Source organism: Diabrotica virgifera, chromosome 1, assembly GCF_917563875.1.
Source record: "Diabrotica virgifera virgifera chromosome 1, PGI_DIABVI_V3a".
NCBI classification, from domain to species: domain Eukaryota; kingdom Metazoa; phylum Arthropoda; class Insecta; order Coleoptera; family Chrysomelidae; genus Diabrotica; species Diabrotica virgifera.
In genome coordinates, this window is record NC_065443.1 from 257,165,996 (window position 1) to 257,193,678 (window position 27,683).

A 27,683-nucleotide genomic window follows, 5' to 3' on the forward strand; every position below is an offset into this window, starting at 1 on the left:
CATGACAGTTGCGTTACAGTTTTTGAGCAGAGTTTGATTTTTGATTTGAGATTTGAGTATTTGTTAATTTGTTGAGTTGAGTGAGAATGAGTTTAGTTTGAGTTTTTATGCTTATAAACTGGATGTGTTTTCTTAGAGAATTTTTATAGTGATTCAGTTTTTTGCTGTAAAATTATTTGGACTACATAGAGTCTAGTGTAATCTGTATAATCGGTAATCAAATGGAAGTAAAACAAGAAATCAGCGAGGAAACGTGTAAAATAGAAGATAATCACTTGGATGATGCTCTTCTGGATAACTTTAAATGCGAAATTAAGGAGGAATCCAATAGTCAAATTACACATGAATATGATTGTTTAGACTTAAAAGAACATCCCATAAATACTGCAATAGGACAACATGGGAATAAACTTAACCCATTTCAAGAAAACCAAAAAACTGAAAAAGGTTAGTAATAAAGTATTTATTTCCTCCCCCTCCCATATTTGTGGGTGTTAAAACCAAAGTGATGTACGGGATAAATACTTAGGGCCCCCGTAACAGGGCGTGCGACGCACGTGGGCTCAATCCCGAAAGGGCGCCAAACCGAAGGTTTGATAAATAAGAAATATTTATTTTAAATAGGATAATTTTTTTATACAATTTTAATTTTTTCATGGACTCATGGAGAAATCTCAAAAATCAAATAGTGTTATTACTGAAAAAATAATTAAAATCTTATTTTAAATTTGGTGTTAATAAACAATTACTACAGTGGAACCTCGATTATCCGTCTCTCCATTAACCGTCAGGGTCTGTACATAAGTTATATTGACTACATAAGCAAAAAATGAGTCATCAGTTCATTTTGTTTGAGCATTGTGATAAACCGATAAGCCAAACGAAATTCGCTGAAATGTATTTTTAAATTTTTCCCTTTGTAAACCTTTACAACAAATTTTCAATTTATCATTGTCATCATCTATATTTCCACATTATTGGAAAAATAGTTTTCTTACACCTATCTATAAATCTGGCAATCGCGAGTGTGTAAATAATTATAGAGGTATAACTATTCAATCAGCAATCCCAAAACTTCTAGATAAATTGGTATCGATAAATCTTACCCGGGCTTGCCGAAACATAATTATTGATGAGCAACATGGTTTTTCTAATGGAAAGTCAACTGTAACAAATCTTGTCAACTACCAACAATACTTGTTGGGTGGATTTGAGAATAAGATTCAGGTCGACAGCATTTATACTGATTTCTCAAAGGCATTTGACAGGGTTAATCATAACCTGTTGGTTCATAAACTTCATGCGTCTGGCTTTGGTGAACCCATTGTCAATTGGATTAAAAGCTTTTTGATGGGACGTACACAACAAGTTCGTATCAACAATTATGTGTCTAAAGAATTCCATTGTTGTTCTGGTGTCCCACAAGGGTCTCATTGTGGTCCCTTGCTCTTTAACTTGTTCATTAACGATATTGGTAAGGCTATCAAAAACTCACACTTTCTACTATTTGCTGATGATCTTAAGTTATTTCGTTACATACATGATATATCAGATAGAGATCTTCTGCAAGATGATGTTAATAATATATGTTTATGGTCGAAACAAAATGGTTTAAGCCTAAATCCGACTAAATGTTCTTGTATTTCATTTGGTCTTATAAATAATCTAACAGCTAATAGATATGTTCTTAATGATGTACTCTTGGATTCAGTTACCGAGATTAAAGATTTGGGTGTATTATTGGATTGTGCATTGACATTTAGAAGCCATTATCTTAAAATTAAGGAAACAGGATTTCACAATCTTGGTTTTATTTATCACAACAGTCATGATCTCTCACCTACTGTATTCAAATTACTGTACTGCTCTCTAGTGCGCTCAGGACTTGAATACTGCTCTGTTGTTTGGTCTCCATTTCATCAAGTTTACATTGATGGATTGGAGAGCATTCAGCGGAAGTTTCTAAGATCCTTAGCTTATAAAGCACAGACTAATATAAGAAATACTGAAAATTTCGTCATAGATTATTCAGGAATAATGTCTCAATTTAATATTGCTACGCTGATGAACCGCAGGTTGAGAGCTGATATGTTGTTTCTATTCAAAATTCTAAACAATGCTATCAACTGTCTTCATTGTTGGATAATGTGTACTTAAACACAATACATAGAACTCGACACACTGCACTCTTTTATATTCCTTTTCATAGGACTGAGTATGCTCGTCATTTTCCCTTGTCGAGAATGCTCAGCTTATGCAATGAAATGCTACTTGATCCGTTCTGTCCAAGCATTAATGTCTTTAAAAGGCAGCTTCAGATTTTATTGATTTAAATATGTGATATTTTTTATCTTCTGTTATTGAATTTACTGTCTTATTTTAGAAATTTTGTTGTTTAATTGTCTTTTATTCGTTGATTTTTGATATTTTTTGTATATGATTTTTACTTTTACTATTTTTTTTTGTACTCGTTTGTAAATGGTTCTACCGTTGAAATAAATAAATAAAAAAATAAAATAAAAATGTACAGATATGCTACCACCACATTTTTATTGCTGAATTAACTATTTTGTTTTCATGGCCTAAAGATGACATGATAGAATGGTTAATTTGTGATGAGGATGCAAATGGCAATATTGCAATTGTTGACAGATGATGAAATCCATTGAAATGGCAACAGAGAGGGAGGAAGCAGATTCAGAATCTGACACAGACTTTGAATTTTACGGTGGTGATCTTGATGATACTATTGCAACTGACAAAAATTTGCATAAAGAAGCTAGAGAAGCTGCATCGCACATGCAACAATACATTGAGTGGTATTCACGACAAGAAGAAGCCAATAAAGTAGATTACATGATGTTACGCTGATTAAGAGATTCAGCCGTTGCAAAATGTTAAGCAACAGTAAAACAAACAAATATTTCAGAATATTTTTAAACAAATTGATTCAATTGTACGAACACAAATCTCTCTTATATTGTAACAAAACATACAAATAAAATTTGAGAGCTGTACTATGAAATTTTAACTTTTTTTAATGTTCTATTAACCGTCTTTTCGATTATCCGTCATACCCTTGGTCCGGTGCCATGACGGATAATCGAGGTTCTACTGTACTATTATTGTATGTTTAAAAACAATAAATATAGGTAATATCCGAATATCTGTTTTTCAGTATTAATGTTTTCTAAACTAAAAAATAATGTTTAGTGTATGGTGCATAGTTCCAAATATTATTCAGTAATTATGGACTGTACCCCAGATTCAAGTTGTACAAATCAAATGAACCTAATTTTGCATTATGTTGTATTAAACGATAATTATAAAAAAAGTTCAAATACAAGAGACCTTTTAGTTTCTCGAATAATATTTGACACTACAGGGGAAGGGTTATTTAATTTTTGCTTTGACTCCTCTATGTATCATACATAATACACAACAGGTAGGTACTCTCCCTTAGCCTATGTGTATGAATTTGATACACAAGGATAGAACTTATTCAAGCAACAAAAAGTGGCCAGGCTGTGATAACTGATGAGGATAAATGGGCCCAGGAGTTAAAGTGTTAAATATAAAAGACATGAGAGATCAAGGGTATAATAGCGGTGCCAATATGCGTGTATGATAAGGGTAGGATAATCTCCTAGCTTTTTTGTTCCACGTGCTGCACATCATTATATTATATATAATAAAACTAAGTTGATAAAATGTGTGTGCCGATAAAACTTAAAAAGGATTCCCGATACGATAAAGGGACTTATATAGTGCAATAGCCCTTTATCCCCCCTCGAACAAGTAAGTTCCCGTTTTAACTTAAAGGGCGTATTTTTAAAGATATAAGGGCTTTTCCTAGCAAGCTTGGCTAGCCTAGACCTGGCTCCTCCACCAAATTTTTAAATATTCCCAATTTTGCCCCTTCGCCAAACTTTTAAATATTCCGGTATTAACATCATTATCATCATTATCATTATATATAATAAAACTAAGTTGATAAAATGTGTGTGCCGATAAAACTTAAAAAGGATTCCCGATACGATAAAGGGACTTATATAGTGCAATAGCCCTTTATCCCCGCTCGAACAAGTAAGTTCCCGTTTTAACTTAAAGGGCGTATTTTTAAAGATATAAGGGCTTTTCCTAGCAAGCTTGGCTAGCACTAGACCTGGCTCCTCCACCAAATTTTTAAATATTCCCAATTTTGCCCCTTCGCCAAACTTTTAAATATTCCGGTATTAACATCATTATCATCATTATATATAATAAATATATATATTTTGGAGTTGAAGCGAGATAAGTTTAGTTATTCAAATTATTAATTATTAATTCTGAAAATATTTAAAAATTTAAGTTTTCAAATTTCGCGCCTTTACTACTTATGCTATAGCTGCAGAACTTATTGTTACGGCGGACGATAATGTCGAGTACATTCTAGAATATGTAAAAGAAAATACTCTCGAACTTTTCCGAATATGCTAGAGCCTAGCTCTCTGAATATATAAGGGCCCGGTATCACCCGCCAGAGTTAGTTCGATTTGAAAAGCGATTGCGAAAGGAACTGAAAGAAGTTATCTGTGAGCATTTATTTTGAAGTATCACGTGTCAGTATTTTTAATAGTGTGTTTAATTAATTCTCGATTTTGAAGCCGAGAAGAAAAAAGTCGTCTGTGAGCCTTTATTGTGAAATATCAAATGTAAGTATTTTTAACCGACTTCAGAAAAAGGAAGTTCTCAGTTTGATTATTAATTATTTATATTAATTATTTTTGAAAAAATAATTATTTTTGAAAAGATAATTAATAGTGTCTTTAATTAATTCTAATGGTTGTTTTTCTTTTTCTTTTAATTGTTTGTCTATAAAATGTTTATTTAATTTATATTTTACAGAATACAATGCCTAGACGTAAAAAAGGAGGAGATCTTGCCAGTTCTGCAGCGAAACGGCGGAAACAAAAAGAACATAGAAGAAATGAAACGGAAGAAGAGCGCGAAGCACGTTTACAAAATCAACGAACTAGGATGAGAACTCTGAGAAGCACAAAAAATGAAGAAAGAAAAGAGAACGAAAGTATAGAAGAATCGAGAATTTTAAAAGGTAATTTAACAAAGGAAGCATTCCACTACGAACCGACGAAAAAATATTACAATCATAAACATGTTGTGATCGGAAAAATGGATAACATTTGCCAATTTTGCCACGCGAAAAAATTCAGTAAAGAAACAGCAGGTCTCTGTTGCATGAATGGAAAAATTCGACTACCACCACTGGAAGCACCTCCACAGGAATTTCTACATTACATGACCGGGGAAACACAAGAATCAAAACACTTTCTTCAAAATATAAGATTAACCTCAAAGAACCCTGCTTCTCTCACGGTCAGCTATATGTAGCTTGCTCAAGGGTAGGAAATCCGAAAAATCTATATACAGGGTGTCCCGAAAAGATTGGTCATCCATTATACCACAGATTCTGGGGTCAAAAATAGGTTGATTGAACCTCACTTACCTATATACAATAGTGCACACAAAAAAAGTTACAGCCCTTTGAAGTTACAAAATGAAAATCGATTTTTTTTCATATATCGAAAACTCTCAGAGATTTTTTATTGAAAATTGACATGTGGCATTTTTACGACAGTAATATCTTAAAAAAAAAATTAAGTAAAATTTGTGCACCCCATACAAATTTTATGGGGGTTTTGTTCCCTTAAACCCCCCAAACTTTTGTGTACGTTCCAATTAAATTATTATTGTGGCACTATTAGTTAAACACATTATTTTTAAAACTTTTTTGCCTCTTATTACTTTTTCGATAAGCCAGTGTTTATCGAGATATTTTGAATATTTGTCGAATCCACCACATATTTGTATATGGTTAAGTACGGTTATAGAGACCTGTTAATAATCTGAAAATTTATTTATAATTTACATTTTTAGGTAAATTTTGAAAAAGAAGCTACATCTCGATAAAAGGTGACTTATGAACAAAAGACTAAGAGACAAAAGTTTTAAAAACACTGTGTTTAACTAATGGTACCACAATAATAGTTTAATTGGAACGTACACAAACATTAGGGGGGTTTAAAGGAACAAAACCCCCATAAAATTTTTACGTAAATATATTGAAAAAGAAGCCGCATCTCAATAAAAACTGGCTTATCGAAAAAATACTAAGAGGCAAAAAAGTTTTAAAAACGTTGTGTTTAACTAACGGTACCACAATAATGAGTTAATTGGAACGTATACAAAAGTTTGGGGGGGTTTAAGGGAACAAAATCCCCACAAATTTTTATGGGGTGGACAAATTTCACTATAATTTTGTTTTAAGATGTTCCGGACATAAGAATTATACATGTCCATTTTCAATAAAAAATCTCTAATAGTTTTCGATATATTGAAAAAAATCGATTTTCATTTTGTAAATTCAAAGGGCTGTAACTTTTTTTGTGAGCACATTTGTACTAAGGTAAGTTAGGTTCAATCGAACTATTTTTGACCCTAGAATGTGTGGTATAATTTATGACCATTCTTTTCGGGACACCCTGTATATATACTCCAGACAATAAAATGAAAAACGTTGTTTATAAGCAAATAGTGTAAAAAATGAGCGAATGTTTTCAATAAATTTTTTTACTATTACGTCATAGTTTATTTTTTTATTGCAACTACCGCGTAATCTCATATCAACTCCCGGGCGAAGCCGGGTATTATAGCTAGTATATAATAAAACTAAGTTGATAAAATGTGTGTGCCGATAAAACTTAAAAAGGATTCCCGATACGATAAAGGGACTTTATCGTAGCCCTTTATCCCCCCCTCGAACAAGTAAGTTCCCGTTTTAACTTAAAGGGCGTATTTTTAAAGATATAAGGGCTTTTCCAATTCCTCAACTTGAAAATTAAGTGAAGTAGTGGCGCCATCTGTTGTCGAGTAGTTGAACTCCATTCAGAACAACGATTATTTGAGTTGCGTTTCGAATGGCGCTGCGGGCAATTACAGCATGTGTAGCAATGACGCGAAATTTGAAATTCCAATTTCAACAAAGTCTTAAATTACATTTGTTTCTATAATAAAGTTATTAAATTTTGTGTATTTATACAGCATTAAGTAGCTTTTATTTTGGAGTTGAAGTGAGATAAGTTTAGTTATTCAAATTATTAATTATTAATTCTGAAAATATTTAAAAATTTAAGTTTTCAAATTTCGCGCCTTTACTACATTTCCAATTAAATTAGCTTTTAGTTTTACAATTAACAAAGCGCAAGGACAAACTTTAAAATATTGTGGCATTAACCTCAAAGAACCCTGCTTCTCTCACGGTCAGCTATATGTAGCTTGCTCAAGGGTAGGAAATCCGAAAAATCTATATATATATACTCCAGACAATAAAATGAAAAACGTTGTTTATAAGCAAATAGTGTAAAAAATGAGCGAATGTTTTCAATAAATTTTTTTACTATTACGTCATAGTTTATTTTTTTATTGCAACTACCGCGTAATCTCATATCAACTCCCGGGCGAAGTCGGGTATTATAGCTAGTAGCTTAAATTTAGTAATGAATGATGCTGCTAAAGTGTCAAATAAAATAGTAAACTTGTTTAATATAGTACCAGAACTTTACGTATTTTTCTCTTCCTCCACAAAAGATGGGATATTATGGATAGATTAAGGCTCAGAAGATTTTATTTATTTATTTACGGGTTTCCCCAATTTCATAAAAAATATACATAATATATAAACAATAAGTAGAAGTAAAAGTAATAGTAGTAAAGTCCAGTAAAACAGCAAAAAAACAAAAAATAAAATAAAATTAATTACTTAAATGAAAGTGTGACAGCATAAAACTACAGTAAGATTACAATAAAACTAAATTTAAAAGTTAATAAATTACATAATACAAAAGCATTGTCCATGGCAAAAATTAACAAATTTACTGAAAATATAATCTTAAACATAAGCGCTGACCAGAAAAATTGATTTTAGTCAGTTTTTAAATACTCTACTGGAAGAAGAGAATAAATTGATGCCCAAATCATTCAGGCGACTCAAAGTTCTATCTATTGGTGAGTTAAGACCATAGTTTGTTGAATGATGAGGTACATGGAACAAGTTATTATTTCTCAGATCATGGTTTGGAATATTAAAGTTTATTAATTTTAATAAATCAGGGTAATTGATTTCACTATTTATTAGTTTATAAATAAAAGCTAGATCATGTATAATTCTACGGTCTTTTAAGGAGTGCAAATTGAGATCACTACGGAAGATGGTATAGTTGTGGTTTAGTTCAATAACATTATATCCCAATCTGTACGCTGCAAATCTTAAAAACTTATTTTGAACTCTCTCGAGACAAACAACATGAACATTATAAAATGGTGACCAGACAATAGAGGAGAATTCTAATATAGATATAACCAGTGATGAGTAAACAGCCTTTACTGTATTAAGGGAAAGATCAGCACAACTGCGAAGTATATAACCCAATACTTTTGAAGCCTTGGCTGTCACATAGTTAATGTGATCCACAAACGTTAAGTTTTCATCGAATATTACTCCTAAATCCTTTACTGTTTTTAACATAAGAGAGCGCTTTACTGTCGATGACATATAATGATTGATATTTTTTTGCAACTTTGTGGAAGCTAATGAAATGACATTTATTAACGTTTAAAAACAGTCTGTTTTTGTTACACCACTCAACTAAATTATTGAGATCGTTTTGAAGGAGACTACAATCTTCATGATCTTTGATACCTCTATACATCTTTAAATCATCAGCAAATAGCAAGTACTTAGAGTGATTAAAACATTCACCTATGTTGTTAATAAATAGATTGAACAGAATGAGCACCTTGTGGAACTCCAGATTTTATTTGAAGATACACAACAGACCTCAGATGAAGATACACAACTGAAAATTACCACAAACAACGAGAATAAAGAGTATTGCTTCAAAAAGGTGACGGAGTTTGAGTATCTAGGAGTAACGCTAACAAGTAAAGGGGAAGAAAGCCAAGAAATTGAAAAAAGAATTTCGAGAGGAAGAAAAACAGTCGGAGCCCTACACAAACTACTAAGAGCCAAAAACATCTCCAGAGAGGCAAAATTAAGACTCTACCGAACAGTGATCCAGCCCACAGTTCTTTACGGGAGCGAAACATGGGTCATGAACAAAAATCAAGAAAATATGCTGAACATCTGGGAGCGGAGTGTCCTAAGGAAGATATTCAGGGGAGTAAAAAACGATGACGACGTTTGGAGGAGACGAACAAATGCAGAGATCAGAGAGCTGTACCGGAAACCAGAAATAAGCCAGATGGTCAGAACAAAGAGACTAAGTTGGTTAGGTCATCTTGCGAGAATGGCTGACGGAAGGTGGGCAAAGGACTCGCTGCTGAGAGGGGAAGGAAAGAGGAGAAGAGGACGACCCAGGAAAAAGTGGCTAGAAGCTTGTAAGGAAGACCTGGAAACAATCGGGATATCAAATTGGAGAACTGCGGCCATGGACAGGAGCAAATGGGGAAAAACCGTGGAGAAATTCCAAGCCATGGGCCTTTAAGGCCTGTTGAGCTGTTACACCAGTTAATAGGGAAAAAATTCATCGATTTCACGTAAAAATGTTAAGCAGGGTTTTGAAGGTTTTAAACGATAGATGAGGGATAAATGATGATAATTCCGTGAAGACGTACAGCTAATATTTCTTCTTCTTTTTTCTAAACAGTTACAAAGGATGAAAAACTCAGTTTTTTGACTATAAATCGTTTCTTGTACATTTTAGAGAAAAATGTTTCAAATAAATATTGTAGATCTTAAAAAGTTCTTTAACTTGGTGGGACAAGTATTAAAATATATAAAGAATTGACCGACATAATTGTAAAAAACTCTCATTTTTGCACTAATTTATAAATGTTAATAACTGTATTTTTTGCACAACGATATTTAATTTAACTACTTTAGATTATGCCAATTAAAGGGTTATTTCAGTGTGCTAAATTTCAACCAGATTGACCAAATAGTTTATGAGTTATTCAATTTGTTTATCCCAGAGAGCAATTGTTTAAACAGCTGTTCTTGCCCTAACAGTGACTCTAGAGATATTTTACAAATCCCAATCGATTATTTGAGACTTTAATTTTAAGATGTATTGAAAATGTTTTAAGATTTTATCAAAGTTGTTATTAAAAAAACCGTCTAAAAAAGACCCTACTTTTTAGGTTATAAACAATTGGAATAACATTGACAGTTTTTATGATACACGCTTGTATGTAGGTTCACTGAAAAGCTGGTGAAAAAATATACTTTAAAATTGTAAAAAGAATTTTATGTGACCAATATAAATCAAGTTAGAATTTTTTTTTCAATAAATCATATTTCCATTGTTTATAAACATTAAGAGCTGAAAATTGAATGAGTTGTTTAAGAAAATCTATATTTTATGATCCACTTCATATATTGCATATGTGGTGAAAAAATAAAAAGTCATGACTACTCATGACCCGTTAAGCTGATGGTATTCGTGAAACACCGCCAACGAATGTGAAGGTGAGAATAGCCTCGTTTTATTTTTTAGAATGGAATCCCAATTTAAAACAATTTACAATTAATTCAACTTTTATGTGCAGAGCTCAACAAATCTGGGTACCGAACTAAAGTAGCAGATGAAGATGCAGACGTATTAATAGTGCAGACATGTCTTTACGAACATACATATGAACCTGACAAGATCGTTGTAATAATTTGTAATGATACCGATATAATCATAGTATTGACGCAACTCTCTGTTCCGGACAATTACATATATTTTGAAAGAAAAAAAAGCGAAAAAGGACAATCTATCTATCTATTATAGTTGTAATGGGTTTAAACAATCTCATATAAGAAAATACGTTGGGTTCTTCTTATATAGTTTTACTGGGTGTGATACAACTTTTTAGATCTGATAAATATTTTTTATGACGAGAATGCTAACAAGGAGGACATCATGAAAAACGGATATATCATTGTTGCTTTGTATTCTGCTGCAATTGATGTTACATATAAAAAAACATCTGGGTACTCATATTAATGAAAGCTGGAACCCTAGTACAGAAATAAAAAGTAGAATTGCCAAAGCAAGAACAAGTTTTATGAAATTTAAGAAAATCCTGTGCAGTCATGATCTAAATTTGGAACTTCGCATAAGAATGGTCCGATGTTATATATTCCCAGTACTACTTTACGGGGTTGAAGCATGGACACTGACAGAATCGCTTTTAAAAAACCTAGAAGCATTTGAAATATGGGTCTACCGCCGTATTCTGAAGATCAGTTGGATAGAAAGAGTCACAAACGAAAGGGTTTTGCAACGTTTGAATAAAAGTTGCGAAGTAGTGAACACGGTTAAAAGGCGCAAATTGGAATACTTTGGTCATATAATGCGTCACCCAGAAAAATATGACATACTTCACCTTGTCATGCAAGGTAAAATAATGGGAAAAAGAAGTGTGGGCCGCCGTACAACTTCTTGGCTTAAAAGCCTACGCCAATGGTTTGGGAAAACTAGCACTGAACTATTTCGTGCGGCTGTAAATAAGACAATGATTGTTAATATGCTGCGCAACATGAGAGCCAACGATCGACAAGCGGTCTCGGCACCTTAAGAAGAAGATAAAAAAACAATAACATATTGGCATTAAATGAGTTACGATTTTTAAAATTTGTAAGAAATACAGGGGAAAAAATTTGCGCTTATCATCAATTACAACACTGGTTAGGTAAAAAACTGGATGCTACCCATACCCAATATGGATAGAAAAAGACTGATATGGATTTTGAACCCATTTACACCTTATATTGTTTGACTCCTTAAGTGATATTAAAACAAATAGCATGTAAATGTTTAACGGGTTGCAAAAGTACAAGATGTGGCTGTAAAAAATATGGTATAAACTGTACGGATCTTTGTACACACTGTGCAGAGTGTGCAGTGGAAGAACAGGAGAAAAAATGTTGCAATCGCGCTGCAGTGGTTCTTGACGATGTCGAGTCAGACTTTGTAGACGATGAACTAACTGTAACTTGCCGAGAAGTCTAGAAGTTGTAGATGTTCACTAGAATAATCAAATTAAAATTCATAAACAATGTTTTATTATTTATTTTTATACTTATTAGATGCCCACCTAGACAAATATTAATAACTTCTTTTAATTAAATCATAATAAAACAAAAATTAATTTTTTAAAAACTATTAAGGACTTTTATATACTTTTAATTAATGCAATTAAAATAAATAAATATTGTATTGTACTAATTTATAATTATTTTATACCAGTTTTTATTATTTTTTTGAGCTAACCCAGTTAAAAAAAGAAGGTTGCGCGAGCTATGGAAGGTGATAATTTATTGCAGTTTTTTTTCCAAAAAAGGAAGCGAAGCTCGAACAGTTCCCACCTTCACTTTCGTTGGTGGTGTTTCACGAGTACCGTCAGTTAGCGATACCGTTATAATAATAAGTTTTTTTATTATTTCACTGCCTATGCAATCTATACACTGGATCATAAAATATAGATTCCCATAAATACAATATGTTCAATTTTCAGCTCTTAATGTTTATAAACAAGGCAAAATTGATTTATTAAAAAAATAATAACTTGATTCATATTAGTCATATACAATTAATTTTTCTATTTTAATGTATTTTTTCATCAGCTTTTCAGTGAGCCTACATGCAAACGTGTGACATAAAAACTGTCAAAGTTATTCTAATTGTTTATAACCTAAAAAGTAGGGCCGTTTTCAAACGGTTTGTTTAATAACAATTTTAATAAAATGTTAAATTTTTTTAATATATCTTAAATATAGAGTCTCGAATAACTGATTGCGATTTGCTAAATATCTCTAGAGTCACTGTTAGGGCAAGAACAGTTGTATAAACAATTGCTCTCTTGGATAAACAAATTGAATAACTTATAAACTATTTGGTCGATCTGGTTGAAATTTGGCACACTTAAATAGCCCATTAAATAGCATAATTTAAAGTAGTTAAATTATATATCATTATGCAAAAAGTAAAGTTATCAATATTTATAAATTAGTGCAAAAATGAGGGTTTTTTGCAATTATCTCGGTCAATTGTTTATATATTTCAATATGTGTCCCATCAAATTAAAGAACTTTTTAAGGTCTACAATATTTCTTTGAAACATTTTTCTCTAAAATGAACAAAAAACGTTTTATCGTCAAAAAACTGAGTTTTTCATTCTTTGTAACTGTTTAAAAAAAGAAGAAGAAAAATTAGCTGTACGTCTTCACGGAATTATCATCAGTTATCACTCCTCTACCGTTTAGCACCTTCAAAACCCTGCTTAACATTTTTTCATGTTTTTTTACCTATTAACTGGGGTATGTATTATATAAGTTATTATAATCAACTGTTTTATTCAAACTACAAAAAAATCAAGTCCGGCTTTAAAAAATTAGTTCGTTTTGGTCTTAGAAAAATAATTCACCCTCTGTACAGTTTTTGAAAACACTAATAAGAATTTTACAAATTAGACAAATAGGTAATTAAAATGGCATATTTATTTTTTTCCCCACACGATTACTTAATTTTTTATAAAAAAATCAATTTTGACTATTAGCCCAGTAAATGAACGGGAAATTCGGCGATACCGTGTAATTTTCAGGGGCAACTCCGAATTGCATGAAAATTTGGGTTTAGGTTCTACTTACCCTCCACTTCAAAGTTGAAATTGTTCCGTTGGTTGCTTTTACTTGGGGGGTGACAGTCACCCCGTTTCGGGGGTGAAAAACATACGTTCAAGATAAGACCGGAAATGGATAAATTGACTGATTTTAAGCAACTTTTGTTCCATAGAGTTTTTTACGCAAGTCAATACTTTTCGAGTTATTTTCCATTGAAAATGTTGATTTTTCGACAAAAAAAAAACTACGTTTTCAGACGGTTTTTCCCAAATAACCCAAAAAGTAAATATTTCATCAAAAAAAAATATCTTTAACAGAAGTGTAGCTTATTATAAGAAACCCAAAAAAATGGTGTGTCAGTAAAGTCTATCAATTAAATAAAAACAAAGTTGTAGCTCATGAAAAATACGTTCTTATTCGTCTAATTCCAAATCGAATATTTCAAGGTGAAATCACCGAAAAATTAAGCACTTTTCGGGAAAACCCCATTTAAACTTTTTTAAAGTGTTTATAAAAAGCTTTGTTTTAATTGTTAACAAAAGTTTTAGCATTAAAAATAAGCGAGTTACGCTCAAAATAAAGTTGGCCCTCTTTTTTTTTGTAAAAAATCATGAAAATCTCGACGTGTTTAGCTCCCCAAATGAAATTAATCGCTACCGCTTTTCAAACAATTTACTTACCTATCTATTTTTTATATGACCTGTCAGTCTCACCGGTTTAAAGTAGCGTTACCAGGTGTCCCGATTTGCGCGGGACGTCCCGATTTTCAGGGGTCTGGGGACGCGTACCGATTTGTACCTGATCGGGACACTAAATGTCCCGATTTTCACCCACTTAAACCAATTTCAGGAGGACTTGCAGTGAATTTTATAACTATGTTATAAAAACCAGGCACTCCTAAAAGCGGCAAAATCGAATGAAAAAATATAATTTTAATAAAAAATAAATAATTTACTTAATCTACGATTTTCTTTTGGAATTTCGTCTGATTATTACTATTATGTAGGATTAAATACAGATTATAGAAACACCTTACATTCCAGTAAATTAACGGGAAATACGGCGATACCGTGTAATTTTCAGGATCAACTCCGAATTGCATGAAAAATTTGGACGGCTTGTGCCGTTGATTGCTTTTACTCGGGGGATGACAGTCACCCCTAACCAGGGGTGAAAACCGCGCGTTTAAAATAAGTCCGGGGATGGATAAATTGACTAAGGGCCGGTTGTTCGAACGCTAATCAACAATGATCATTATCAAATATTTAATTACTGTCACCAAAACTGTCAATGTCAACTTTGTTTGGGTTGCTGAAAACATAATTAATTACAATTATGAGATTTATTATTAATTATGTTAATAATTATTGTTATATTAATTTATTATAGACTCCATAGACTTTTTAACAACCCAAACAAAGTTGACATTGACAGTAATTAATTATTTGATAATGATCATTGTTGATTAGCGTTCGAACAACCGGCCCTAAGTCTAAGCAATTTTAGTTCTACAGAATCTTAACTTAGTTAATACTTCAATAGTTATTTACGATTGAAAATGTTTATTTTTCGACAAAAAACCCACGTTTTCAGGCGATTTTCACAAATAACTCAAAAAGTAAGTATTTGATCGAAAAAAATATTCTTAGCAAAAATGTAGCATAATGCAAAAAAATGAAAAAAATTGTGAAGTTGTAAAGTCTATAGACCCAGCAAAAGCAAAGTTGTAGCTCATGAAAAATACGTTCTTATTCGTGAAATTCCCAAGAAATTAAGTACTTTTCGGGAAAAAACAATTAAAACTTTCTTAATAAATCTTTATTTTTATGTTTTAAAAAAGTTTCTAGCATTAAAACTAAGCGAGTTATGCTCAAAATCAAGTTGACTCCTTTTTTTTTGGTAAAAAAATCGTGAAAGTCTCCACCTGCTAAGCACCCCAAATGAAATTAATCGTTACCGCTTTACAAACAATTTACTTTACTTATGTATTTTTTACATGATTGAAAGGGTCTGAACGAGTCACTAATCACGAGTGTATGCAAATCTATCATATTTATAAAAGCAAAACCTACCTACTTTTTACTCCTTGAGATTTTTAGTATCCCTAATACTTTTTAAGTTATTTTGAAAAAATGGCATTTTCCAATATTTTTTCGGAATTTTTTTTTTACTATAAAACCATTTTTTTTTTCAAAACTAAGCACTCCCAACCGGTAAACCTTACAGATCGTATAAACAATACACATATAAAGTAAATGGTAAAGCGGCAACGATTAATTTTATTTGCGGTGCTAAATAGGGGGAGATTTTCACGATTTTTTTTTATCAAAAAAGGGGCCAATTTTATTTTGAGCGTAATTCGCTTAGTTTTAATGCTAGAGACTTATTGCTTAATTTCTTGGTTATTTCAAGTTGAAAAATTCGATTTGGAATTTGACGAATAAGAACGTATTTTTGATGAGCTACAACTTTGCTTTTACTGGTTTTATAGACTTTCTGAACATATATTTTTTTGCTATTTTAAAAGCTACATTTTTGCTAAGAATATTTTTTTCGATAAAATTACTCGAAAAGTATTGACATAGTTTAAAAATTATATAGAACAAAAGTTTTTTAGGGTTAGTCAGTTAATCCATTTTGAGACTTACTTTAAACGCGCGTTTTTTACCCCCGAGAAGGGGCAACTGTCATCCCCCAAGTAAAAGCAACCAACGGTACAAGTTAAACTTTGAAGTAAACAGTAAGTAGAACCTAAAACCACATTTTCATTCAATGCGGAGTTGACTCTGAAAATTACACTCCAAAACTATTGTTGTTTATTTGTCCCGATCTATAACCCTAAATCCCGATATGTTTTTGCTTATGTACCGATTAAAAACGAATCAGACCTGGCAACACTAGTTTAAAGTGTTTATTTTTGAAAGGGTTATAATTGAGAAAGCTTGAATGGGTCACTAGTCACGAGTGTTTGCAAATTTTGAACAGCTATATCTTAACCAATTTTTGTCTTACGGAGAAACAAAATGAAACTAGCATATTTATAATAGCAAAACTTACATTTTTTTAGTCTAAGATTTTTCTTATCACTAATACTTTTTAAGTTATTTTGAAAAAATGAAATTTTTCAAAAATTTTTAGAAATTTTTTTTTTACTACAAAACCAAATGTTTTCAAAAAAAAAGCACTTCAAACCAATCAAACTTACAGATCATATAAACAATACACAGACAGTTAAAACAGATGGTAAAGCCAAACGAATAATTTCATTTAGGGTGCTAAATAGAGGGAGGTTTTCATTGGGGCCAACTTTTTTTTTTCAGTGTAACTTGTTTATGTTTGACGCTGTAAACTTTTGTAAAAAACAGACGATAAGCTTTTTTTCGATACTTTAAAAATGTTAATAAGCTTTTCCCGAAAAACGCTTCTTTCTTCGGTGATTTCGCGTTGAATTATTCGATTTGGAATTAGACGAATAAGAACGTATTTTTCATGAGCTACAACTTTGCTTCTGCTCAATTTGTAGACTTTACTAGTACACCATTTTTTTCGTTTTTTTATAAGCTACACTTTTCCTAAAAATATTTTTTTCCATAAAATATTTACTTTTTGAGTTATTTGGAAAAACGGTCTGAAAACGTAGTTTTTCTGTCGAAAAATCAACATTTTAAATCGCGAATAACTCGAAAAGTATTGACTTACGTAAAAAACTTTATAGAACAAAAGCTGCTTAAAATACGTCAATTTATCCATTTCCGGCCTTATTTTAAACACGCGTTTTTCACCCCCCGAGAAGGGGTAAATGTCACCCCCAAGTAAAAGCAACCAACGGCACAAATTCAACTTTGAAGTGGAGAGTAAGTAGAACCTAAATCCAAATTTTCATGCAATTCGGAGTTGCCCCTTGAAATTACACTCCAAAACGGTCATTTATTGGGCTATATGAATTAAAAGTTTGGTGAAGTGAACCACAGATTTAAAAAAATTAACTTTTATTTCAAAAATTAACTTTTTTTTTGAACAAATATTTAATATAATAATACAATACTACCACTGCTCGTGCTATACGTTTTAAATAATACAACCTTTTTACAAACAAGTCTGGCTAATAGGCTCTGCCAAAGCCATTTTTCAGAAAAAAGAAACCTTTTTAGCCAATTTCCAGAATTTTAAAAGGAACAGGTTGTTTTGAATAATACTAAAACATCATCCTGTATAATATTTGTTTGTCAAAAAGGAGATAAACAAATAAACCTAAATTAAACAAAAAGAAATATTTTCCCGTCGTTTTTTGCATCGCTACCTTCTCACCATGTATTAAGAGGACACAGTAGCGATCAACAGGTAGGGAAAACGCATTCCAAGATTGCGACTGTAATTTTGAATATTTTTTCGAGATATTTGGCACACGTATTCGTAATATAATAAAGAATGGCGGTACAGAGCCCAATTTGAAAAATATATTAATATGTGGAAATTACTCTGTAATTAAATACAATATTAAAAAAACGAGCCTGTACCGCCATTAAGAAGAACAAAAAAATACACTTTTTTTATCCGATGCCTCGATTTTGTGTCATTTTGGAACTACTAATGAAATAAAAAATTTTAGTAGTTCCAAAATGACACAAAATCTACGCATCGGATAAAAAAGTTTATTTGAAGAAAGTGTATTTTTTGTTCTTCTTAATGGCGGTACAGGCTCGTTTTTTTAATATTGTATTTAATTACAGAGTAATTTCCACATATTAATATATTTTTCAAATTGGGCTCTGTACCGCCATTCTTTATTATTTTACGTATACGTGTGCCAAATATCTCGAAAAAATATGCAAAATTACAGCCGCAATCTTGGAACGCGTTTTCGCTACATGTTGATTGCTACTGTTTCCTCTTAATACTATGTATGTGTATAAAAATGATTATTTCATTCATAGGAGATTCTGACCAATAGAAAGCTACAGAAATAAAAATTAGACTGATTATTTTTTAATGATTTTAACTTCCAATCGTATAGTAAGATATTTGATCACGTGTCTAATTCTGTCCAATCAGATTAAAATTATACTGAGAATTATCTACTGTAGAAAATTCCCGATAGAATTTTTTTGTTTACCAATTTCCTAGTTTTGACAACTGTCACATTAAAGAAAATATCCATAATATACGTATTAAAAAATAATCTTACGAATATCACACGACAGTAAGAATAAATAAGAAAATAATGCTAATTTTTGCTCAAATTTGTTGTCATTGGTCAATAGCCACTCGAGCCCTGCGGGCTCTCGTGTCTATTGCCAGACCACAAATTTTCAAAAAACTGTCGCATTATTTTTAATTTATTCTCACTCTCTTGTGATATTATACCCGATAATTTTTGATAATTTCCCGTCGTCAAGTTCGTTGCTACGAAAAAATACATTCAGTGACATTAATGACAATTATAATGTTTTAAAAATTATAAAAGTGATGACTTTCAACCGTCAAATATTTATATGCTTCTTTTCATGAGGATTTTTCAGTGCGTCACAAATAGAAAAAAAGTAAGTCCGTGATAATATACATTTATAACATTTATTCTAACATGACATTTTAGTTAAATCTGACAGTTGTCAAATTTTATTTGCAATTGGGCATAAAAACAAATCAATTGTGTGTATTGCATTTATAAAATGGTATTTTCTTTGATTTGTATAGTCTTATAAATTGTACAGATTATATTCGTAGATATATTATATAATTAGTAAATAAGTTTTTTTCTATTATATCGCCATCTATCGACAACTAGAATATTCACCGAACTAGAATAATTACCAAAGTAATTACCGACGTGCCTTTTTTTCTGTCATATACAATTTAATGCGTTAGAAAGAAATCGAAAAATTGTGACGCACTGAAAGATGCTCATGAGAAAAAGCGTAGCAACTGTGTGTTTAATTGTACTAATTTGTAGTTACATAAATAAATTACATACAATAAAATTTTGGTTTTGAACAGTTTTATTCATGAAATAATCGCAACAAATTGCACTCGATCTCTAAAATTAATATAGAATTTTTGCCCTCGTGACACTTTGACATAATTTCACTCAACTTCGGGTCGTGAAATTAAAACTGTCAAAGTGTCACTCGGGAAAAATTCAATAATTTTAGAGCTCTTGTGCAATTACTACTGATAATTTGACATTTAATCATAGTCAAAATTGATTTTTTTATAAAAAATTAAGTAATCGTGTGGGGAAAAAATAAATATGCCATTTTAATTACCTATTTGTTTAATTTGTAAAATTCTTATTAGAGTTTTCAAAAGCCGTATACAGGCTGAAATATTTTTCTAAGACCAAAACGAACTAATTTTTTAAAGCCGGACCTGATTTTTTTCTAGTTTAAATAAAACAGTTGATTATAATAACTTATAAATTAACTATTTGTTAAAAAAAATTAATTTTTTTAAATATATGGTTCTTTTCACCAAACTTTTAATTCATAGTCAAATTTGATTTTTTTATAAAAAATTAAGTAATCGTGTGGGGAAAAATAAATATGCCATTTTAATTGCCTATTTGTCTAATTTGTAAAATTATTATTAGAGTTTTCAAACACCGTACACAGGGTGAAATTTTTTCTAAGACCAAAACGAAGTAATTTTTTAAAGCCGGGCCTGATTTTTTTCTAGTTTGAATAAATCAATTGATTGGGTGGTAATAGTGTAACAAGTGGCCAAAATAAGAGACACATCGATCTTACCGTTCAAAAATTATGACGAATACAAATTTCTGTAAAAATTAACAATTCGCCCTGTATATTATTAGACAATGGGAGCAGACACTTTTTAATGGTCATTTGTTATTCCCCATAGGGGCCTCCATACGAGGTAGGAGTATGTACAGTTCCTTATGACTCACCCTGTATATCATGCCGCTGTACGCTAAAACCTTGGGGGTGGTTGCCACCCCATCTCGGGGGCGGGGGGAATTTTTCGTTACATTTTAACCATGTAAATCGAATGAAATGGCGATTCTAAGAAAAAAATATTGTTTAGGTTTTCTTCATAAAACTAATATTTTTCGACTTATTCACGGTTGAAAGTAACAGTTTTTCGACGAAAAAATCGAAATTTTGAGAGTGTTCTGTGAGAATAACTCGAAAAATATGCATTTAATCAAAAAAACTGTAGGTACCAAAATTGTGTCTTTTAAAAACACAAACAAATCCATTTTTTATAATTTGCCTACGACTAACACAAACCGAGGTACGGCATTTTAAAGGTTAGCTTTTTTCGTCAAATGCATAATTTGAAATATTCAAGCCCAAATAATTGCAGATACTTAGGTGTGGAAATATCTAGCGACAGGCATCTGTGGCAAGAATCAAAACAGCAGGCAATGAAAGCAGCGAAAATATCTGGCTTCCTGAGGGATATAATCTGGCGGAATAAATATATGAGCACCGAAAGCAAAGTCCGCATTTATAAGACATGTGTTAGACCCGTACTGACATACGCAGCTGAGACAAGGGCCGAGACAACAAAGACCAAACAAATAATGAGAACAACAGAGATGAAAACCCTAAGATCCATAAAAGGTATCACACTCAGAGATAGAATACGAAACGAAGATACACTGAGAGAGCTAGGTGTTCAAGACGTAGTGAGATGGACAAGAGCGCGACGACGCATGTGGAGAGACCACGTAGATCGGATAGACCCTGAACGTATGGCGCATTGGGCGCAAACACAGAAGCCCAACACCAAGCGACCCATAGGAAGACCCAAAAAACGATGGTACGAGAGTTGGAGCTCCGGATCGCAGCAAAGACTGTAACAGAAGAAACAGGACATAGTCCTATTAGAAGAAGAAGAAGAAGAAGCCCAAATAATGGGCTTTGCATTTTCCGAGGAAAACTTACAGAATATTTTTTCAAGTACACAATTAGACATTTCAAAAAACAAAAGAAAAAAATTTTTAACATAAAAATTAAGCGACTTATCATCAAAATAACGTCGATACCTACTTTTTTCCACGAAAAAATCAGTGAAAACAACCCCTAAAGATCCTCCTAATTAAAATTGATCTTCATCTTTTGGTAATTCTTTTTATATAGATATTATCAATACGCTTACGAAGTTTTACCTATTTAAACGAAATTATAATTTTATAAAAATTAAAAAATTTGAATTTTAGAAAATTTAGAAAATACTTTTTAAAAAATTGGAGTTTAAAGATAAATTGATTTTTTGCAAATTCGTATTTTTACCATTCTCTTCAAAATACCTCCGAAAATACTAGAGATACGAAAAAAATTATACAGTACTAAACTGTAGCTTTTTTAGTCTCTAAAATTTTCCTGGACATATATTTTCTCTACAATGAATATTTAGCGAGATATAGCTGTTTAAAACCTCTATTTACGAGCAAACACCCCCTTATTCGAGCCCTTTAAACTCACGCCACTTAAAAACTAAGGGGTAATTACGGATTTTAATTTACATATTCTTATAGCTTTTCAAAAAAAACCCTACAAAAACTCTCATACATTTGTGAAAAAACTTTTTATCACCAAAACTGATGGAGCTATACATATTGTAACAAAAACGAGTGTTCGGGTATTTATTTACGACTTTATTATTTATTTATACAAGTTTACTTTACAAACTTTAGCTTAAGACTAAACTCTATTTACAAATATGCCCGTATTTATACCCAGTTGTTATTCTGGAACAATCGACGCCCATCTCCAGCTATCAGCTTGTTCGGCCTACGGGACGTACGTTCGAGAAGTCTCTCCGCCGAGGCCTAGATCATTCGATTACGTCATTCTCGAGGTGTTTACTGTTATACGGCGGCGGTCGGCCAAGATTTCTCTTTCGTTACAATATATTTTTATACAACGATTTTTTTTTCAAAAAATTTGAATAGCCCGAAAATTCGAAAGAAGACTAAGATGATATCGATGAAGATGACTAAAAAACTATTTGTATTTATAAATTCGTATTTTTGTGTAAATAAATGTTTTTGTACGTAATTCTCCGTTTTTGAAGTTATACTTCTTTAGGCGCGATTAAGAGTGAATTTTTATTATTCTGGGCGCATGCGCGCACAGACAGTATGTTGTTAGTTGCTAAATCATCGTATCATAAGTTATGTACGTATCAGCGCAACTCCGCAACTAAGGTTTGAAAAGAATATATTAGTGTTTTTAGTAAATATATTTATTATAATTTTTGTGTCTTTGGATTTGTCTTCCTTGGTATTAAGATAATAAGTATTAAACATTTTTATATTTTTATACTTCACTTGATCTACTTGTCATCGTCGTTTGTAATTATGTCCGAGAAGCCGTAAAAACAAAACCCTGATGGGATATTGGTAGAGCATTCGACTACATAACGCGGAGCTCCCGGGTTCAAATCCGGACACGGACGATTGTTATTCCTTTTTTTTTAATTTTTGGTATTGTTTTAATTAAAATTTTTTGAAAGTGGTAATATCAAAATTAGTTTAATAATTAAATAAAATACAAATAAACTGTTTTAAGTATATTTATTTCGTTGAAATCCTATAATAGAAGTATAACTTCTTACGTGCGTACAAAGTACACACACATTCTTTTTTTCTGTATAGATCTATTAAATTACTTATAAAAATTTCAATGTTAATAAAGGTGGTTTTAAGAGTCGAAATATTATTGTATATACTAAAGCATAAAACGATAATTATTTAACCAATCAAAACCAAATTGTATCCATATTAAGGTTTACAATGTTTTTATATAATTTTTGACAATAAGGGTTTACACCCCTAAAAATAATCAACGCCATTGAGCATGATATAGAATATAAAGTTCAGGGTGAGATGATCCTAATCACAAATTTTTTATGCAAATCGATGCAAGCCGAAATCAAATGCAAGCCTTTTAGAATAAATAAATTCTTTGTATATAGCTCAACAACGGTGGTTTTAAGGGTTGAAACATTATGGATTTTATATCCTAAAGAATAAAACAATCATTGTTTTACTAATAAAAACCAAATGTTGACCATATTAAAGTTTAAAATGTTATTTTATAATTTTTTACAATTAGGGGTAGTTTTCTCCCTTTAAAAACCAAAAGCGTACAACGGCTCAATATAGAAAATGAACTGGAGGGTGAAATGAGCCTAACCCCAAATTTTTATACAAATCAATGCTGGACGAAAAAATTGCAAAATCAATGCTAGACAAATAGTTCTAGCATTGGTTGTCTATCAAAATCCTATCATAGCTTTCCTTAAGGGCGGGCTTAGGGGGTTGAAATCAATATTTCAATCGCTTTTTTTAAGTACTATAGAAATATTTTATTTTTAAATTAAATAGGCGTATTCAGTACAATTCACAGATTATTCAAGGAATAATATTGAAAAATAAGCCAACGGTGGCAAATTTTTAAAGACACCTCAAGGAACAATGAAGTTTGCTGTGGACATCAGAACTCATCGTTGGATTATGGTAAACAAAAATATTCAAACATATTTTTTTAGCTTATGAGTTTCTCGAGCTAACCTCCCTATATTTATCAATCAACGATAGAAGTATAACTTCTTACGTGCGTACAAAGTACACACACATTCTTTTTTTCTGTATAGATCTATTAAATTACTTATAAAAATTTCAATGTTATTAAAGGTGGTTTTAAGAGTCGAAATATTATGAGATTATATACTAAAGCATAAAACGATAATTATTTAACCAATCAAAACCAAATTTTACCCATATTAAGGTTTACAATGTTTTTATATAATTTTTGACAATAAGGGTTTACACCCCTAAAAATAATCAACGCCATTGAGCATGATATAGAATATAAAGTTCAGGGTGAGATGATCCTAATCACAAATTTTTTATGCAAATCGATACAAGCCGAAATCAAATGCAAGCCTTTTAGAATAAATAAATTCTTTGTATATAGCTCCAACAACGGTGGTTTTAAGGGTTGAAACATTATGGATTTTAACTACAACTAATAAAAAACCAAATGTTGACCATATTAAAGTTTAAAATGTTATTTTATAATTTTTTACAATTAGGGGTAGTTTTCCCCCTTTAAAAACCAAAAGCGTACAACGGCTCAATATAGAAAATGAACTACAGGGTGAAATGAGCCTAACCCCAAATTTTTATACAAATCAATTCTGGACGAAAAAATTGCAAGGTTTTGCCATTTTTTCAGCTTCATTTTCTGGCCTATTAAATTTTGGTTTTCACTTTTTCGTTTTCATTTTTACTTCCACTCAAATGTTTATATTATAGACAGTTTAATTTTTAGATTATCTCCAAAATAACAAGATGGAAATTATTGAGACAATAACTGAAGATTCATTTCACGAAGAAAATTATATGAATCCACAGGCTGAAGGAAAAACGTTAGAAAAAAATATGAAAGTTGTGACTAGAAAAAAACTTTACAAGTGTGAAATTTGTATTAAGCAGTTTAGTAGAGCAGCATATTTGAAAATACATTTGAGAGCCCATACTGGAGAAAAACTTCCCAAGTGTGAAATTTGTTTTAAGCAGTTTGTAGCAGCAAGTCATTTGAAAGTACATTTGAGAGTGCACACTGGGGAAAAACCTCACAAGTGTGAAATTTGCTTTAAGACATTTACTACAGCAGGTTATTTAAAAACACATTTGTGGGTGCATACTGGAGAAACACCGCACAAGTGTGAATATTGTTTAAAGCAGTTTGCTACAGCAAGTAATTTGAAGTCACATTTGAGAGTGCACACTGGGGAAAAACCTTATAAATGTGAAATTTGTTTTAAGCAGTTTAATAGAGTAGATCAAATAAAAGTACATTTGAGAGTGCACACAGGGGATAAACCTCACAAGTGTGAAATTTGTTTTAAGCAGTTTGTTACAGCAAGTAATTTGAAAGTACATTTGAGAGTGCATACTGGAGAAAAACCTCACAGCTGTGAAATTTGTTTTATGCAATTCAGTGCAACAGGTAGTTTAAAAAAACATTTGAGAGTGCATACTGCAGAAAAACCTCATAAGTGTGAAATTTGTTTTAAGCAATTTAGTGGAGCAGGTAATTTGAAAAGACATTTGAGAGTGCACACTGGAGAAAAACCTCACAAGTGTGAAATTTGTTTTAAGCAGTTTGTTAGAGCAAGTCATTTGAAAATACATTTGAAAGTGCATACTGGAGAAAAACCTCACAAATGTGAAATTTGTTTTAAGCGATTTAGTGAAGCAGGTACTTTAAAAACACATTTGAGGGTGCACACTGGAGAAAAGCCTTACAAGTGTGAGATTTGTTTTAAACAGTTTACTCGAGCTCATGATTTAAAAAGACATTTGATAGTGCACACTGGGGAAACCCCATAGAAGTGTGAAATTTGTTTTAAACAGCAGTGAAGCAGGTCATCTGAAAAAACATTTGAGAGTTCACAATGGGGAAAAGACTTACAAGTAGTGTGAAATTTGTTTTAAGCAATTTAGTGAAACAGGTAATTTAGTACGAGATCCGACTATAGGTCGATCTGTACCCATCTGCTTGCCGGATGAAACATTTTTTTTTATTAAATTTCATACATAGACAAATATTTCTAGCATTGGTTGTCTATCAAAATCCTATCATAGCTTTCCTTAAAGGCGGGCTTAGGGGGTTGAAATCAATATTTCAACCACTTTTTTTTAAGTACTGTAGAAATATTTTATTTTTAAATTAAATAGGCATATTCAGTACAATTCATAGATTATTCAAGGAACAATATTGAAAAATAAGCCAACGGTGGCAAATTTTTAAAGACACCTCAAGGAACAATGAATTTTGCTGTGGACATTAGAACTCATCGTTGGATTATGGTAAACAAAAATATTCAAACATATTTTTTTACCTTATGAGTTTCTCGAGCTAACCTCCCTATACTTATCAATCAACGATAGAAGTATAACGTCTTACGTGCGTACAAAGTACACACACATTCTTTTTGCTGTATAGATCTATTAAATTACTTATAAACATTTCAATGTTATTGTGGGTGGTTTTTAAGAGTCGAAATATTATGGTATTATATCCTAAAGCAAAAAACGATCATGTTTTAACCAATCAAAACCAAATTTTACCCATATTAAGGTTTACAATGTTTTTATATAATTTTTGACAATAAGGGTTAGTTTACTACACCCCTAAAAATAATCAGTGCCTTTGAGCATGATATAAAATATAAAGTTCAGCGTGAGATGATCCTAATCACAAATTTTTATGCAAATCGATGCAAGCCGAAATCGAATGCAAGCCGAAATCGAATGCAAGCCTTTTAGAATAAATAAATTCTTTGTATATAGCTCCAACAGCGGTGGTTTTAAGGGTTGAAACATTATGGATTTTATATCCTAAAGAATAAAACAATCATTGTTTAACTAATGAAAACCAAATGTTGACCATATTAAAGTTTAAAATCTTATTTTATAATTTTTTACAGTTAGGGGTAATTTTCACCCTTTAAAAACCAAAAGCGTACAACGGCTCAATATAGAAAATGAACTAGAGGGTGAAATGAGCCTAACCCCAAATTTTTTTTGCCATTTTTTCAGCTTCATTACTGGCCTATTCAATTTCTGTTTTCACGTTCATTTTTCCTTCCACTCAAATGTTTATATTATAGTCAGTTTAATTTTTAGATTATCTCCAAAATAACAAGATGGAAATTATTGAGACAATAACTGAAGATTCATTTCACGAAGAAAATTATATGAATCCACAGGCTGAAGGAAAAACGTTAGAAAAAAATATGAAAGTTGTGACTAGAAAAAAACTTTACAAGTGTGAAATTTGTTTTAAGCAGATTAGTAGTGTAGCATATTTGAAAATACATTTGAGAGGCCATACTGGAAAAAAACCTCATAAGTGTGAAATTTGTTTTAAGCAGTTTTTTACAGTAAGTCATTTGAAAGTACATTTGAGAGTGCACACTGGGGAAAAATCTCACAAGTGTGAAATTTGCTTTAAAACAT

General features: G+C 31.4%; 1 protein-coding gene across 1 annotated transcript; it reads left to right on the top strand.

Annotated features, from left to right (window-relative positions):
• Positions 1–27,343, top strand: LOC126883540 (zinc finger protein 664-like). The gene is made up of 2 exons (XM_050649178.1): positions 1–447; positions 24,988–27,343. The coding sequence occupies exons 1-2, from the start codon at positions 222–224 to the stop codon at positions 26,049–26,051; spliced, it is 1,290 nt and encodes a 429-aa protein (XP_050505135.1). The 5' UTR covers positions 1–221; the 3' UTR covers positions 26,052–27,343.
• The last annotated feature ends 340 nt before the right edge of the window (positions 27,344–27,683 follow it).